This window comes from Boleophthalmus pectinirostris, unplaced genomic scaffold, assembly GCF_026225935.1.
Source record: "Boleophthalmus pectinirostris isolate CB_2022bp ecotype Guang Dong unplaced genomic scaffold, ASM2622593v1 HiC_scaffold_22, whole genome shotgun sequence".
Lineage (NCBI taxonomy): Eukaryota > Metazoa > Chordata > Actinopteri > Gobiiformes > Gobiidae > Boleophthalmus > Boleophthalmus pectinirostris.
Genome location: NW_026571190.1, coordinates 5,550,258 through 5,566,742, shown reverse-complemented (window position 1 = coordinate 5,566,742; position 16,485 = coordinate 5,550,258). Strand labels below are relative to the sequence as shown.

The following is a 16,485-nucleotide window of genomic DNA, read 5'->3' as shown; positions in this document are numbered from 1 at the left end:
ATTAAGGTTATTTATTATAATGTTTTGCCAAACGTATGTGTACGTGGCTGGCAGTGAGAGGGTAAACAAAAACATTGTCTTTTTAAAATTGTACAGATTTTCACATCCTTCTCCTTATGAGACTTTAATGTGATTGTTTACATGTCCAGTGCTGACTCATTGGCACGAGGCAATGTCACAGTTAGATTTTATATCATGATTAAATAACATTTTGTATTTTGTTTTGTTATGAAACATGCAAAGTGAATTATTCTTGGAAACCATATTTCCTGGCAGAACTCAGATACTTTTCCCATAAATGATGGAGCATCTCCTTTGCCCTCGGGTCAAAAGTGCATGGTCATGCCATCAGTTCATCAATTCTTAGGTTTTCCGAGAAAGTGCAACATTGACGTTAGCCAAACAAACAAGTCGAGTTGTTAAAAGTTTTGAAAATGAGATTCTAAACACTAAAAATAGTATCACAACTAGATTCTCATTTGAGCAGGTATCAGTACTAATACATAGATACATAGCACACAGACTAGTTTACACACAGACTAGTATACACACAGACTAGTATACACACAGACTAGTATACACGCAGACTAGTATACACACAGACTAGTATACACACAGACTAGTATACACACAGACTAGTATACACACAGACTAGTATACACACAGACTAGTATACACGCAGACTAGTATACACACACTAGCACACAGACTAGTATACACACAGACTAGTATACACACAGACTAGTATACACACAGACTAGTATACACACAGACTAGTATACACGCAGACTAGTATACACACAGACTAGTATACACACAGACTAGTATACACACAGACTAGTATACACATAGACTAGTATACACACAGACTAGTATACACACAGACTAGTATACACGCAGACTAGTATACACGCAGACTAGTATACACACAGACTAGTATACACATAGACTAGTATACACGCAGACTAGTATACACGCAGACTAGTATACACACAGACTAGTATACACATATACTAGTATACACACAGACTAGTATACACAGCACTAGTATACACACAGCACTAGTATACACGCAGACTAGTATACACGCAGACTAGTATACACGCAGACTAGTATACACTAGACACAGACTAGTATACACGCAGACAGACTAGTATACACGCAGACTAGTATACACGCAGACTATCAGACTAGTATACACACAGACTAGTATACACGCAGACTAGTATACACACAGACTAGTATACACGCAGACTAGTATACACGCAGACTAGTATACACACAGACTAGTATACACGCAGACTAGTATACACGCAGACTAGTATACACGCAGACTAGTATACACGCAGACTAGTATACACGCAGACTAGTATACACACGCAGACTAGTATACACGCAGACTAGTATACACGCAGACTAGTATACACGCAGACTAGTATACACGCAGACTAGTATACACACGCAGACTAGTATACACGCAGACTAGTATACACGCAGACTAGTATACACGCAGACTAGTATACACACAGACTAGTATACACACAGACTAGTATACACACAGACTAGTATACACGCAGGACTAGTATACACGCAGACTAGTATACACAGACTAGTATACGCAGACTAGTATACACGCAGACTAGTATACACGCAGACTAGTATACACGCAGACTAGTATACACGCAGACTAGTATACACACAGACTAGTATACACACAGACTAGTATACACACAGACTAGTATACACGCAGACTAGTATACACACAGACTAGTATAGACCCACGGACCACTGTGGAACCGACCTGGACCACTGATTACACACATATAAAACCACGTGGTTATATAAAAGTAAAACTACTATGGTTTAATGTTTAAAAAAAGGTGTTTTTAATAAGGGATGGGCATGATTACTCGATTAATCGATAATTGATCATTAAGAATTTTGTCAATTACGTTCATTTTTAATTGACAATCTGAATGTAGGTTACTGCGTAGTGTAGGGTGACCAAATGTCACTTTTTTCCCCGGAGATGTCCATTTTCCATGTCCTGTCCTGGCCATCTGGGTTTTTTTATAAAGTGATGCAAATGTCCAGGTTTTCATTATTTTTCATTGGGCCATTAAACTGAGCGTCTCTCGTAGCTCTCTGCACTCAGGAGCGAGCAGACACAAACAGTCGGTCAGTCTGCAACACGCTGAAGCACAAATGTGCATTTAACGATGACTTGGACAAGAAATTCCACACTTTCCGTCCCGGTCGAGACAAGTGTGAGGCCATGTGCACAGTGTAAAAAGCAGCACATATGTTTCGGTGTCCAGAGGGGGTGTCAGGGACCTCAAAGCACCAGGACACTGAAAAACATTAAAAAGCTTTACCAGGTGAGAATAACTCAATGTCGATGACGAGTCCCCACCTCCCTCCCCCCGTACGGTGTCCTGATTTTGATAAACACAAATATGGTCACACTAACCTGTATTCCACTGACTCGTGTCCTTTAGTCCGACAGAAGTTGAACCGCATCAGTGCACAGGAGCTGTTTTTTTTTTGCTTCTGTTTTCTTTGCTTAGTTTATGCAAATTAGGCATGCAGTTTTAAGTTTGGTTTCTGTGAGACTTGTGCAAAGCTGCATTAAACACATGATAATGTCAAACGTGCTGATGTGGCTCTAGAGTGGTGATGGTTTATATATGTCGTAAAGTTGAATTTATTTATGCAGATTAGCAGTAATAATAATGATGATCATTTTAATATAAAAACATTAATGATTAATCGATAATCGATCGTTAATTCTCCCAACGTTCGATTAATGAAATTTCATCGAATGCCCATCCCTATTTGTAATGATCATTGTGGTATCAGAATCTGTACTGAGAACTGAGTCTTTTCCTTAGTATTTAATCAAGTTTGGAATAGTAGTTTTATGACAACACTTGAAGTAAGATAAGAGTGAAGAATGACCAAATGAGAAATTAGAGCTGTTTCATTTAGAAATAAAGGAACAGGCTCATTTCATTTGAATTTAACTGGTCTCTGTGGTCTTGTGTCTGCAGGCGTTCTTGGTCCAGTCGTTCAGCCGGAAGAGGAGAAACCGAGGAAAGCCACTGTTCCACCACTTCACCACCGCAGTGGACACAGAGAACATCCGCTTTGTGTTCCACGCCGTCAAAGACACCATCCTCCAGGAGAACCTCAAAGACATCATGCTCCAGTGACACAAACATGAAGGGGCCGAGGACACACCCCAAAGGGACCCGTGCACATACACACCGCCTGTGGACACTCAAAAGAACTGCACTGTGGAATGAACTCTTAACCTGTGGAAATATGAGACTGGGGATGTCAGAAGTCCCGGTGGACAGCTGTGGTAAACACATGGGTCAATGAAATCCTGTGATGAACTTGTATAAATGTTGTTTTTCATGTGTTGCAAAGTGTGGAGCTTCCGTTCATACACATTACTGACAGACAAAATTGACTTTATCATTAAGTTCATTAGAGTTATTTTATTTGAAACAGTTGCCAAGTTTACATGAGAGCTTTAACGCCAAATAAAAAGTAATTCTGCTTTGAAAGGGCCATATAAACACTTAATTCCTAATGAAAATGATTATTCAGAATTAAACTTAATTCCGAAGTAAGTGGGTGGTTTATTCTGATTTTAAAGCCAAATTAATTTATTCCTCGATCATGTTTCACGTTTATTCTTCTTAAAAATAATTCAGGTTGTTCAGTCCATGCTCGTTGTGTCACCCTTTTAACGAGATCCGGCTCCACCAGTCCTGGCTTCGGACTTTTATCCACGTCTCTTTGGTTTTGTGAGCGGGATGTGGGAGTGGGCTGAGGTAGAGCAGCCGCTGACTCAGTTTGTCTTCTTCCTCCCTTCTCCTCCTCAGCTGACAGACGTAAAACATGATGATAAAATTCTCGAGCTGCTGCTTATTATCATCGGAACGACTGCGCAAAAAGTTTGGATCATGTTTGTTGTCCGTGGCGCAACGACAAACCGAGATGACAGAAAAGCCGGTAGCAGCTGAAGTGTGTGTTTTCTTCCGGTCGACGTAAATACATTTGTGCGCCCCCTGTCCAATCAGAACCCTTCCCCACCTCCAGACGCTGAGCGGAATTAAATAAAGACGATTTAACAAGTTTTCTATGTAAACCTCAATTCAGAATTATTATTTCCACGTAAACCTGAAGACTATTTGAATTCCGAACTATTTCATTCAGAATTAAAAGACATCATGTAAACGTGGCCAGTATAACATTTAAGAAAGCACAACATACTCTTACTCGTACATGGAAAGAACGTCAAAACATTTACGTTTAAGTGAAACTGCCTTTGGGCCGACTGACCAAAGAGTGACTGTCAATCCACACTCCTCAGACTATCATTCACTCCAGCACACAGTCAGTGTAGACCCTAACACCAAAGGAATGGATTCACTAAATGAACACTAAAATATATAGATGTAATCAGTGTTGGGATTAACGTGTTATAAAAGTAACAAATGACTGTAATGTGTTGCTTTTTGCTGTAACGCAGTAATGTTCGGCATTACAGGGGGGAAAAATTATAATATTTGACTCAGTACAAATGTCAGTAACATGTGTCACAATGCTTTTTTAACCTGGATTGAAGTGGTGGGTTTTTCTTCATACAAATTCACTAAAATCACCGCGATATCAGGTGAAACTTGCCTGCATAGACCATGGGGTAACCGCGAGCGAAAGGATTGGCACAGAACTCCGCGCTCCATGGGGCGAACCACAGCTGACGCCCGATCGCGCTCGGAGGTTCTCTCAAGGGCGATCCTAGATTCCAAGTTCTAGTCCAAGATTAGTCCTGGTTTAGAACTGGTTTAGACCTGGTTCAGTCCTGATTCAGTCCTGTTTTAGTTCTGGTTTAGTTCTGGTTCAGTTTTGGTTTAGTCCTAGTTTAGTCCTGCTTTAGACCTGGTCCTGGTTTAGATCTGGTTTAGTCCTGGTTTAGACTTGGTTTAGATTTGGTTTAGACATGGTTTAGTCCTGGTTTAGTCCTGGTTCAGTCCTGATTCAGTCCTGTTTTAGTTCTGGTTCACATCTGGTTCAGTTCTGGTTTAGTTCTGGTTCAGTTCTGGTTCATCTGTGGTTTAGTCCTAGTTTAGTCCTGGTTTAGACCTGGTTTAGTCTTGGTTTAGACCTGGTTTAGACCTGGTTTAGTCCTGGTTTAGACCTGGTTTAGACCTGGTTTAGTCCTGGTTTAGACCTGGTTTAGACTTGGTTTAGACTTGGTTTAGACTTGGTTTAGACCTGGTTTAGTTCTGATTTAGTTTTGGTTCAGTCCTGTTTCAGTCCTGTTTTAGTTCTGTGTCAGTTCTGGTTTAGTCCTGGTTTAGACCTGGTTTAGTCTTGGTTTAGACCTGGTTTAGACCTGGTTTAGTCCTGGTTTAGACTTGGTTTAGACCTGGTTTAGTTCTGATTTAGTTTTGGTTCAGTCCTGTTTTAGTTCTGTTCAGTTCTGGTTTAGTCCTGGTTTAGACCTGGTTTAGTCCTGGTTCACATCTGGTTCAGTTCTGGTTTAGTTCTGGTTCATCTGTGGTTTAGTCCTAGTTTAGTCCTGGTTTAGACCTGGTTTAGACCTGGTTTAGTCCTGGTTTAGTCTTGGTTTAGACCTGGTTTAGTCCTGGTTTAGTCCTGGTTTAGACTTGGTTTAGACATGGTTTAGTTCTGATTTAGTTTTGGTTCAGTCCTGGTTTAGTCCTGGTTCAGTCCTGATTCAGTCCTGTTTTAGTTCTGGTTCACATCTGGTTCAGTTCTGGTTTAGTTCTGGTTCAGTTCTGGTTCATCTGTGGTTTAGTCCTAGTTTAGTCCTGGTTTAGACCTGGTTTAGTCTTGGTTTAGACCTGGTTTAGTCTTGGTTTAGACCTGGTTTAGACCTGGTTTAGACCTGGTTTAGTCCTGGTTCAGTTTTGTTTAGTCCTGGTTTAGTCCTGGTTCAGTCCATATATGATGCAAAAGTTCAGCATCTTCACAGTTCTTTTGGTGAGAGTAACTTAAAAGTAATGTAATAGTAATGTAATACCTTCCATTTTAAACACAGTAATATTGTAATGTAACAAATTACTCTGAAACAACAGTAACAAGTCATAAATAAATCACACATGACACTTTTAAAGTAACTTGCCCAACAGTGGAGGTAAACACACACATAAATACATTTACTTTTAGACACGTCTGACTCCACTTCCGTCAGTATCGTGTGCGTCTGGCAGCTCCACACTGCTTTTCCCACTTGTGCACTCTGAGTGTTTTGTACAAATGACACTTGACTGTCACTAAACCTGTGCTTCTGCTGCTCACACACAGCAGCACACTAAACAGCAGACTGAACCATGTGGCCTTCAGAACACTGCATCTGAATTCATGTGAAGGCTCGTGTATCTACTTTATACTCATGTACTTGTTAGACGTGTATCATAGACCGGGACGACTTCTTTGTTTTTGTTTTTGTCTCTTTTTTTTTCTCCCTTTGTCCACATCTGTATACAGTCTATGAGTAACTCCAGTAATCCAGGGTGAAGACGGTAAATAAATATTCAAACTTGTCAAATAAAAATGACTCTTCCAGGTTTGTTTTCTGGTTGTGTGAATCAGAAAACGGCACGCAGCGTGACCAGTCTGAGGCCGCATGATGAACCGGATCGGGTCACGATGATGAGTGCTCTCTAGTCATCCACAAAAAAAAATAAAAAATCTTATCTTTTGTAATTAGTCATATTTGTAACAACTCCTTCCAATCCAGTATTTTGTGGTTTTTCTGTGAGTCATTTTTCAGCAATCATCAGAAGTAAAAAAGTCAAATCGTACTCATACATAAGACGTGATATACGGCAGTTGCACAATTTTGTAAGTCGTGTTTTTTTTTTTTTTATTTAGGTCATAATCTGGATTGAATTAACTCTTCATGTACTAAACTGAAATCATACGTGATCATTTTCAAGCTACTGGCAATTTAAAATGAATATAACTGTTAATAAAAGTCAATCACATGAAACTTGATTATGATCGAATTTCTTTTTTTTTTTTTTTTACAAAGTTTTTCTAAAATGCAGGAAAAAATTCTGCACAAAGGAGGCTGTTTAAACATTTCATAAAACAAAGGTGGTGTTATGAAATTTTATTAGTTGAATCATAATTATTGATCGATTTTTGTTTTATTTTTGTCAGTAATTTAATTATCTCTGCGTATGTCTGTTGCCCGTGTCCAACCAAGATGTACAATTATTAACTAAAAAGTCAGATTGTAAAACGTATAATGATTTAACTACTACTCTAAAAAAAAAAAAAAGTTCTACATAAAACTATGAAATGACTTAAAGAACACACTGTGATCTGTGACAGCTGTGGATCATTATGTTACAATTTGGACACATTTAAATCACAATATTCATTTCTAAAAACAACTTAACAGAGGTGGGGACGTGCAAGTCGTGACTTGAGTCAGACTTGAGTCACTATTTTTACGACTTGAGACTTGACTGGATAAAATGGAGTAAGACTTGGGACTGAACTTGTACTTGAGGCCTGTGACTTGAGAAACACTTTTAAATCTAAATTCTTTCTATTCTGACCGAAATGATTCACGCTAAGATCTTGTCAAGACATTTAAAAAGGAAAAATTAACTAAATTAATTTCTACAACTGTTATATAAACACTCATATATAAATGTACTATGATTTTTTAAGTACAATATAGTTTAAAATGTATATAAATTGCAGAAAATCTAAGCAATATTTGGTACTTTGGTTTAAAGACTTGAAATGACTTGAAGCTCAAAGCAGACGACATGGACTTGACTTGGAATTTTGGACCAGTGACTCGAGACTGGACTTGGACTTGCCTGTATTTGACTTGGGACTTGACTCGGACTTGAGGTGAAAGACTTGAGACTTACTTGAGACTTGCAAAACAAAGACTTGATATAAATTTATTCCGATATTTTTCCAAACTCAATAGTAGTAATTAAACACGTTTGAGTTCACATTTTGTTTATTAGATGTTCTGAGATGTATTCAGTGATATGACGACAGGGTTACACCTGCCGCTCTTTCATTGGCTGCAACAGAGTGATGTCATTAGTGGAGTCAGGAGCCTAAACTGGGGAAGCGACAGGACAGGGCCGCACCTGAAGATGTCGGCTTGAGCAGCGTGAGTGAAGACGCTGAACCAAACTTTGAAAAACTTTACAAAAGAAACTTACTTGGCTTCATCTTCAGTTAAACTTGTCTTAAAAGAGGGGCTATCACCACAAGTGCACCTCCCAAACGGAGCTCTACTCGTGCACTGTGAGACCCAGACTCTACTGACAATATTCCATGGAAAAATATACACACATGACCTCACAAATATCTACAGTAAGTACAAGTAATCAGATGGTTTCATGGGGAGGTTAGCTGATGATGTCCCAACCAAAGCTGAGGCCAAACCTACACCTTTGCTCCAAATAAAACTTCAGAAGGTAAATGAGAAGGGAGACAACTATAACCAGTGTTGGGGAGGAACAGATTACATGTACCAGAGTTACGTAATCAGAGTACAATTTATGAGTGGTAATTGGATTACAGTTACTTTGTTGAAATAAATGGATTACATGGCGGTATTTTCCTGTTTTCATTTTGGGCTTTATCTCCCCACCCTTTTTTTTTTCTTTCTAAACCAGGCAATTCCACTCTAAACATTAAACCAGGTCTAAACCAGGAAAACTAAAACCAGGATCTAAACTAGATCTAAAACCAGGTCTAAACCAGGAACTAAACCAGGAAAAACTAAAAACCAGGGACTAACTAAAACCAGGTCTAAACTAGATCTAAACCAGGTCTAAAACCAGGACTAAACCAGGACTAAACCAGGACTAAAAAACTAAACCAGACTAAAACCAGGTCTAAAACTAAAACCAGGACTAAACTAGATCTAAAATCTAAACCAGGTCTAAAACCAGGGACTAAAAACAGGACTAAAACAGGACTAAACAGGACTAAAACAGGATTTAACAGGACTTAATCATGCTGTGAGGACGTGTCTCCTCTTCTATCAATAATATTTTTAATACGTTTAAGGAAAGTCTGGGCTTTTTATTTTCTTTTATCAGACAAAACATCTTATGTTACGATATCCTCGTCTTTGTTCTCTACAGCAAATCAAGTAATCCAAAGTATTCAGATTACGTTACTCACCTTGAGTAATTTAAAGGATTCTGTTACAAACTACATTTTGGTGTATGTAATCTGTAATCTGTAGGGGGATACATTTTAAAAGTCACCTTCCCAACACTGACTATAACATGGACAAAAGCTCTGAAAAGTCTATTTTGGAGAATAGTTTATTGAATAATGGACAGAATTATTTGCTATGTTTAACTGTTATCATGAAGTGATTTAAACACTTGCATGACAACGCTGAGCCTGTGCGGTTTTGTCCTCACCAGCACAATCTGCTCACACATATTACACAGAGGTGGGCAGAGTGGCCAAACATTGTACTCAAGTAAAAGTAATTGTACTTTAAAATAATATTACTCAAGTAGAAGCAGTGGGTCCAAGGATTTAGGAAAACTACAACCCAAGTAATGTTGTTTCCTCATCAAAAAACAGGCCTGGAGTTGGGTTTATTTCATTCACACATGTTTAACACACAAACCTGCATTTAAGATGAGTTTTTCTCTTAAACAGAAATCACTCCGTTCCACCTTGTGATGTCATGTGGTAATATAAAAAGCACTCCACTGTGTTTTTAAACTCCATCCATTTTCACTAGAATAACTGTGATCATTTCAGCCGTGAAAATGTCAATCTCGACCGAACAAAAGGCAAAAGGTAGCCATTAACTTGAAAACTGCCACATCATGACATCACAAGGTGGAACAGAGCATTTTCAACTTTATTTATTTTTTTATTTTGGTATATTTTGACATTAATTCACAGACAGTCATATTTAACAGACCGAAAAGGTGTCAGCTGAAGCTTAAGCTTATTATACCTGCCCTTTATTCCTTTATCAGAGTATCATCTTGACACCAGTTCATCTTCATAAATACAGCAGGAGGAAACAAACAAATCAGTAACAGTACAACAAAGTACTACAGCACAAACTAAGTATCATATTTCATGTATCTGTCCAGAGTTAAACATTTAAACTTCTTTATAAAGTGAAAGACACTGGTGCACAATTTGAGGTTTTCTGTACAGTTGTTCCAGAGGCTCCACCCCTTTAACAGATTTACAAAATTTCATAATGTTAGTTCTGATTTTCTTTTTGATAAACATGGTCGTGCCTCTGAGTTCGTATCGGCTCTTTTGGATTTTGAACATGTTCTGTAAAGATTTTGACAGGAGATTGTTGTTTACTTTGAACATGATTTTCAGAGTATAAAGGTCGACTAAATCATAAAATTTCAGAGTTTGAAGGTTTTTAAATAACACATTGGTTGATTTGTTAAAAGCTGATCATGTGATTGCTCTTATTGCCTTATTTTGCAGGTAAAGACTGGATTTGTATTAGTCTTATATGTACTGCTCCAAATCTCAATACCATAGGTTATGTAGGGCATTACCAGCCAGTTATATATAATAAAAAGACTGTTTTTATCTAGGGTATATCTATATTTATATATAATTGCGATCACTTTGGATAACTTATTTTCTAATTGTATTTATGTGTGATTTCCAGTTTAAATTATTATCTATAGTTACTCCTAAAAAAATATTTTGAAAGACTCTTTCTAGTGGTGTATTATTGCATAATTTGTACATGATTTTGTACTTTTCGCTTTGCAAATATCATAAATTTAGATTTTTCTAACTTTGGAGATGTAGACGAACTCATAATAAAGGATTATTCAAGCATAGGTGTAGTAGAATGGAGTATTATTCTAACATGATTTAAAGCACATAACAGTCAATTTTGTGTTATGTAGGGCGTTTAAAGAGTAATTGTTGCTTTTGCTTTATAATTTGAAATCTGTGTAACTGGAACGACTAAATATTTAACAAAAATGGGACAGACTACATAAAGCAACAACATGAAGCTTTTGTCACTTGTAACCAAAATTCTTCCCATGTAAGAGTGCTGTTACTTCAAGAAAAATATGACTCTATAAGTACGAGTAAAGGTATGGTGGTAGAAAAGTACTCTGAAAAGTACAAAGTTCCTCAAGTGCCAGTTCCAGAGAAAGTAGAGTGAGTGTAAAGCGTGTTCTGGCCTGTGCCTCATCCTCTTGTGTGAATGTGCTGACAGCAGTGGAAACAGGAACTCAAAAATGAATACTTTCAACTGTACACTACTTTGGAAAATTGTGTCCTATGTACAACTGTTTGGCTTCACTGGTTTGGCTGAGGAGGAGTAGTAGTAGTAGCTGTAGTAATGGTAAAAGTAGTAGCAGAAGTAGTATTAGTAATAGTATGGGAGCTGTAATGGTATAGTATACAACCAGTAGTAGTAGAAGTAGCAGTAGTAGTAGTAGTAGTAACTGTAGTACTAGTGGTAGTAGTAATGGTAGTAGCATCTGTAGTAGTATCATCTGTATTAGTTGTAGCAGCAGCTGTAGTAAAAGTAGTAGTAGTAGTAGTAGTAGTAGTAGTAGTAGTAGTAGTAGTAGTAGCAGTAGTAGTAGTAGTAGCAGTAGTAGTAGTAGCAGCTGTAGTAGTAGTAGTAGTAGTAGTAGTAGTAGTAGTAGTAGTAGTAGTAGTAGTAGTAGCAGTAGTAGTAGTAGTAAGCAGCTAGTAGTAGTAGTAGTAGTAGTAGTAGTAGTAGTAGCAGTAGTAGTAGTAGTAGTAGTAGCAGCTGTAAGTAGTAGTAGTAGTAGTAGTAGCAGCAGCTGTAATAGTAGTAGTAGTAGTAGTAGCAGCTGTAATAGTAGTAGTAGTAGTAGTAGCAGCTGTAATAGTAGTAGTAGTAGTAGTAGCAGCTGTAATAGTAGTAGTAGTAGTAGCAGCAGCTGTAATAGTAGTAGTAGTAGTAGTAGTAGTAGCAGCTGTAGTAGTAGTAGTAGTAGTAGTAGTAGTAGTAGTAGCAGCTGTAATAGTAGTAGTAGTAGTAGCAGCTGTAATAGTAGTAGTAGTAGTAGTAGCAGTAATAGTAGTAGTAGTAGTAGTAGCAGCTGTAAGTAGTAGTAGTAGTAGTAGCAGCTGTAATAGTAGTAGTAGTAGTAGCAGCTGTAATAGTAGTAGTAGTAGTAGTAGCAGCTGTAATAGTAGTAGTAGTAGTAACAGCTGTAGTAGTAGTGTAGTAGTAGCAGCTGGAATAGTAGTAGTAGTAGTAGTAGCAGCTGGAATAGTAGTAGTAGTAGTAGCAGCTGTAAATAGTAGTAGTAGTAGTAGCAGCTAGTATAGTAGTAGTAGTAGTAGTAGCAGCTGTAATAGTAGTAGTAGTAGTAGTAGCAGCTGTAATAGTAGTAGTAGTAGTAGCAGCTGTAATAGTAGTAGTAGTAGTAGTAGCAGCTGTAATAGTAGTAGTAGTAGTAGTAGTAGCAGCTGTAATAGTAGTAGTAGTAGTAGTAGCAGTAATAGTAGTAGTAGCCCCCCTAATATAAGTGAATAGGAAGCCCGGGCCCCTAAAACCCTGGGGCCCAGGACAACAGACACCTTTGCCCCGTCCTAGTAGTAGTAGTAATAGTAGTAGTTGCAGCAGTAACATATTAGTAGTATCGGGTGTAGTGGGGGTAAGGACAAGCAAAAGTTCAAGAGCCCAGAGCCGCAAAGTGAAAACTGAAAGCTGAATGAGCGACGTTGTAAAAAACTCTCGTGTTTGGAGCGTGGATGGGCTGACAGTACGCGCCTTTCTCTTTATATTTCTTGCCGTTTCTCACGGTGACGTAAAAGCTGAAAACTAGCTCAGAGCTAATTAGCCATGAGTCATTTTGATGAATGTCAAGTGTAAAAAAAAAAAGTGTTTTCCGAGTAATTCTGCAAATGAACAAAGTGACAAATGGAACGCACTTGGCCATTTAGAAATTATATTAACAATACATCACTTGGGGAGTAGGAGTAGTACGCTTAGTAGGAGTAGTCGCAGCACAGTAGTAGTAGCAGTAGTAGAGCTGTGTAGTAGCTGTGTAGTAGTAGTTGCGGCAGCAGTGTACTGGTAGTAGCAGTGTAGAAGTAGTAGTCGTAGTAGTAGTAGTAGTAGTAGTAGTAGTAGTAGTAGTAGTAGCAGCAGCAGCAGCAGTGTAGTAGTAGTAGTAGTAGTAGTAGTAGTAGTAGTAGTGGTACTGGTAGTAGCAGCAGCAGTGTAGTAGTAGTAGTAGTAGTAGTAGTAGTAGTAGTAGTAGTACTGGTAGTAGCAGCAGTGTAGTAGTAGTAGTACTAGTAGTAGCAGCAGCAGTGTAGTAGTAGTAGTAGTAGTAGTAGTAGTAGTAGTAGTAGTAGTAGTAGTATTAAGAATAAGAAGTTAGCCTATTTTAAATTATTATCTGCTACCACAATATTTATTATGATACTGAGAGACCAAACTGTCCTAAAAATGTGAAAAATGACTTGACTGGAAGGGCATCTGACGTAAGACATATCACATTCACTGTACGAGGTGACGCACAAAACATTTATTGACGGTAATGAAAACCTCCGGCTCCGCTAACATGGCTAACCCCGCTAACACTGCGATCGCTAACATAGCCTCTGACACAAGACACTGTAATGGGACATGTGCAACTGGGATTTGTCCAGTCTGGTACTGCGGTCTGGTACTGCGGTCTAGTACTGCGGTCTGGTACTGCAGTAACATGAGACACCCCAACCCCTTCTTATATACACTGATATTACAGTGAAATGTATCAGGAAATGTTTGGACATAAAAAATGTATTTTTTCATAATATAAGAACTTAAATGTAAACAGAGAATGTCCTAACATGCTTAAGTTTCATTTTCAAGTGTTTTACTCTATGTATGAAAAAAAAAATAAGGTACCAGAGTTAAAGGGTCCATTTCATGCAAAATAACTCTTTTCACATTGTATCTTCTGCACATATAGGCGAGTTTCAGCTGACGTCATTGTTATTAAAAGCCCGCGTTGCATGCTGGGAAATATTTTCGTCAAAGGCAAGAAACACGATAGCAGTCAAACACAGTGCGTAACTTCGCTTATTTCTCCCCGATAATGGTAAATTCCTGCTGCATTATCAGATGCACAAATAGAAGCACGGAAGAAGGAAAATGTCTTTTTCGTATTCTGAGTGAAAAGAACCGCTAACGGTGAATTAAATGGTTTTCAAACATCCACAGAGCAAACGTAGAAGATCCTAACAAACCGTGGACTCCAACAAGTTCAACAACACATCGAGACTCTTGGAGGTTTTCATCTTTTCTGCTGTGAATGGCCCAGGAGTTTCCACCAAGTCATTGTGGATATCGCCCAAGTGAATATTTGTCCAGGTAGTTGGCGATTCTGACCAGAAGTTTGGTTTGGTCCACCTTTTGTCGGGGTTGAAAAGGGTGATTTGTCGTCCATCGATGCTTATGACCAATTTCTGGTCAATTGGTCTTGGGTCCTCTGCCGTTAGAGTGGATAAATAACCGGGATCAATACCCTTTACGTGCTTTCTCGCTCCGTCCGTCATGTTGAATTAGTGTTTCATGCCGCCGACCAAAATAATTCCCAGCATGCAACGCACGCTTTTGTCAACAATGAAACTCGCCTATACAAGCACAATTAGGGTTTTGGAACATCCATTACACAATAGTTATGAAATCTTACTGATTTCTTGGAGACAGTCACAGACCAGGAGCTATGAAAGGCCGACTATTGCTCCTCCCCCCGCCCGTCCTGAGAAAGCACAGGCTCCGCCTCCAAACGTGACATAGGCTCTAAGTGAGTCGCCCTTCCCCCGCCCATCTCAGGGAGGGACGGGGAGACAGACGTGTGCCCTGATATCAGGAGGAATTAACTTTTATTCATCATGGAGACACAGCGCGTTCAGCCACATGTGTTGGACCCGGAATCGGACGAGGACTTTGAGGAGCACGAAGCTCAAGCACCGCGTCCACATCAACTAAACATTACTGATTGGTAAAGTTTAAATAAACACTAGTAGATACTTATTATATCGTGTACACTGCAGTGTAGAACAATACACTGAGTGGGGGGCGGGTGCGAAGTGTTTTCTGCTACGTCAAACGCGTCATAGGTGTATCTGCCGCATCATCGTTGTAGCAGCTTTATTTCGTTGTCACGTGGGAGGGTGGCAGAAATATGCTGCAATTTGTTAACAAAAACGCAGAATCAATCTAAAAAACACTTTGACAACATATACAAGTGCAACTTATATATGTTTTTTTTCCTTCATTACACATTTTTTGGCTGGTGCGACTTATACTCCGAACCGACTTATGGTCCAAAAAATACGGTACTACTACACATGTCCATACACACACATAGTACAAGTAGTAGCAGTTGTAGTAGTAGCAGTTGTACTAGTAGCATAGTAGCTGCATAGTAGTAGAAGCAATAGTAGCAGCACAGTAGTAGTTGTACCAGTGTAGTAGTAGTATTGGTGATAATAACAAAGTAATAGCAGAAGTAGAAGTAGTCATAGTAGTAGCAGTTTAGTAACAGTAGCAGCATAGTAGTAGTAAAATTTTAGTAAAACTACTACTATGCAGCTTAGTAGCTGCATAGTAGTAGAATCAGTAGTAGCAGTAGTAGTAGTAGTAGCAATAGTAGTAGTAGAAATAGTAGTACTAGTACTGGTGGTAGTCACAGAGTAATAGCAGTAGTAGTACTGGTAATCATAGTAGTAGCAGTTTAGTAGTTGTAGCAGTGGCAGCATAGTAGTAGTAGTAATAGTAGTAGTAGTAACAGTGAAATAGTAGCACTAGTATTGGTGGTAATAACAGAGTAGTAGTAGTAGTAGTAGTAGTAGTAGTAGTAGTAGTAGTAATCATAGTAGTAGCAGTTTAATAACAGTAGCTGCATAGTAGTAGAGGCAGTAGTAGCAGCATAGTAGTAGTAGTAGTAGTAACAGCATGAACAGCATTAGTTGTAGTAGATTAGTAGTAGTAGCTTAGTACCTGCAGTTGTAGAAGTAGTAGAAGCAGTAGTAGCAAAATAGTAGTAGTAGTAGCAAGTAGTAGCAGCATATTAGCAGTTGTACCAGTGTAATAGTAGTAGAAGTAGTAGCAGCAGTGTAGTAGTAGTAATGGTCTGTGCCTCTATTCTGGTACTGCACACACCCCTTCACATATACACATACTAGTACTACTACTACTACTACTACGCATATACATACACACACATAACCCCCCAGAATGACCTTTACTGTGGTTTTTAATCTGGGCCAAACCAATACGTATCCCAGGAGACCAGTACCACTACTACTGCTACCACTACTACTAATACTGCAGGCATCTCAGGTTTCACTGCTCTGGGAAAGTACTTAGGGTTGGATGTGAACAGACTTTTTAAATTTATGGTAGATTATTTTTATTAACTAGAAGGACAAATGTGGTATTTTTAA

At 38.6% G+C, this 16,485-nt stretch overlaps 1 protein-coding gene and 1 pseudogene across 1 annotated transcript in view; both read left to right on the top strand.

The window, feature by feature from the left end:
* The window catches only part of gna12a (guanine nucleotide binding protein (G protein) alpha 12a), a 67,489-nt gene extending 62,166 nt beyond the window's left edge, over positions 1 to 5,323 (top strand). Inside the window, exon 6 of the mRNA XM_020917417.2 lies at positions 3,051 to 5,323. Within this exon, the coding sequence (XP_020773076.2) occupies positions 3,051 to 3,212 (162 nt within the window). The 3' untranslated portion in view covers positions 3,213 to 5,323. The remainder of the gene's footprint in view (positions 1 to 3,050) is intronic.
* A 5,826-nt stretch (positions 5,324 to 11,149) lies between these two features.
* On the top strand, positions 11,150 to 15,946 carry LOC129410302 (uncharacterized protein DDB_G0271670-like; annotated as a pseudogene).
* Positions 15,947 to 16,485: the final 539 nt, after the last annotated feature.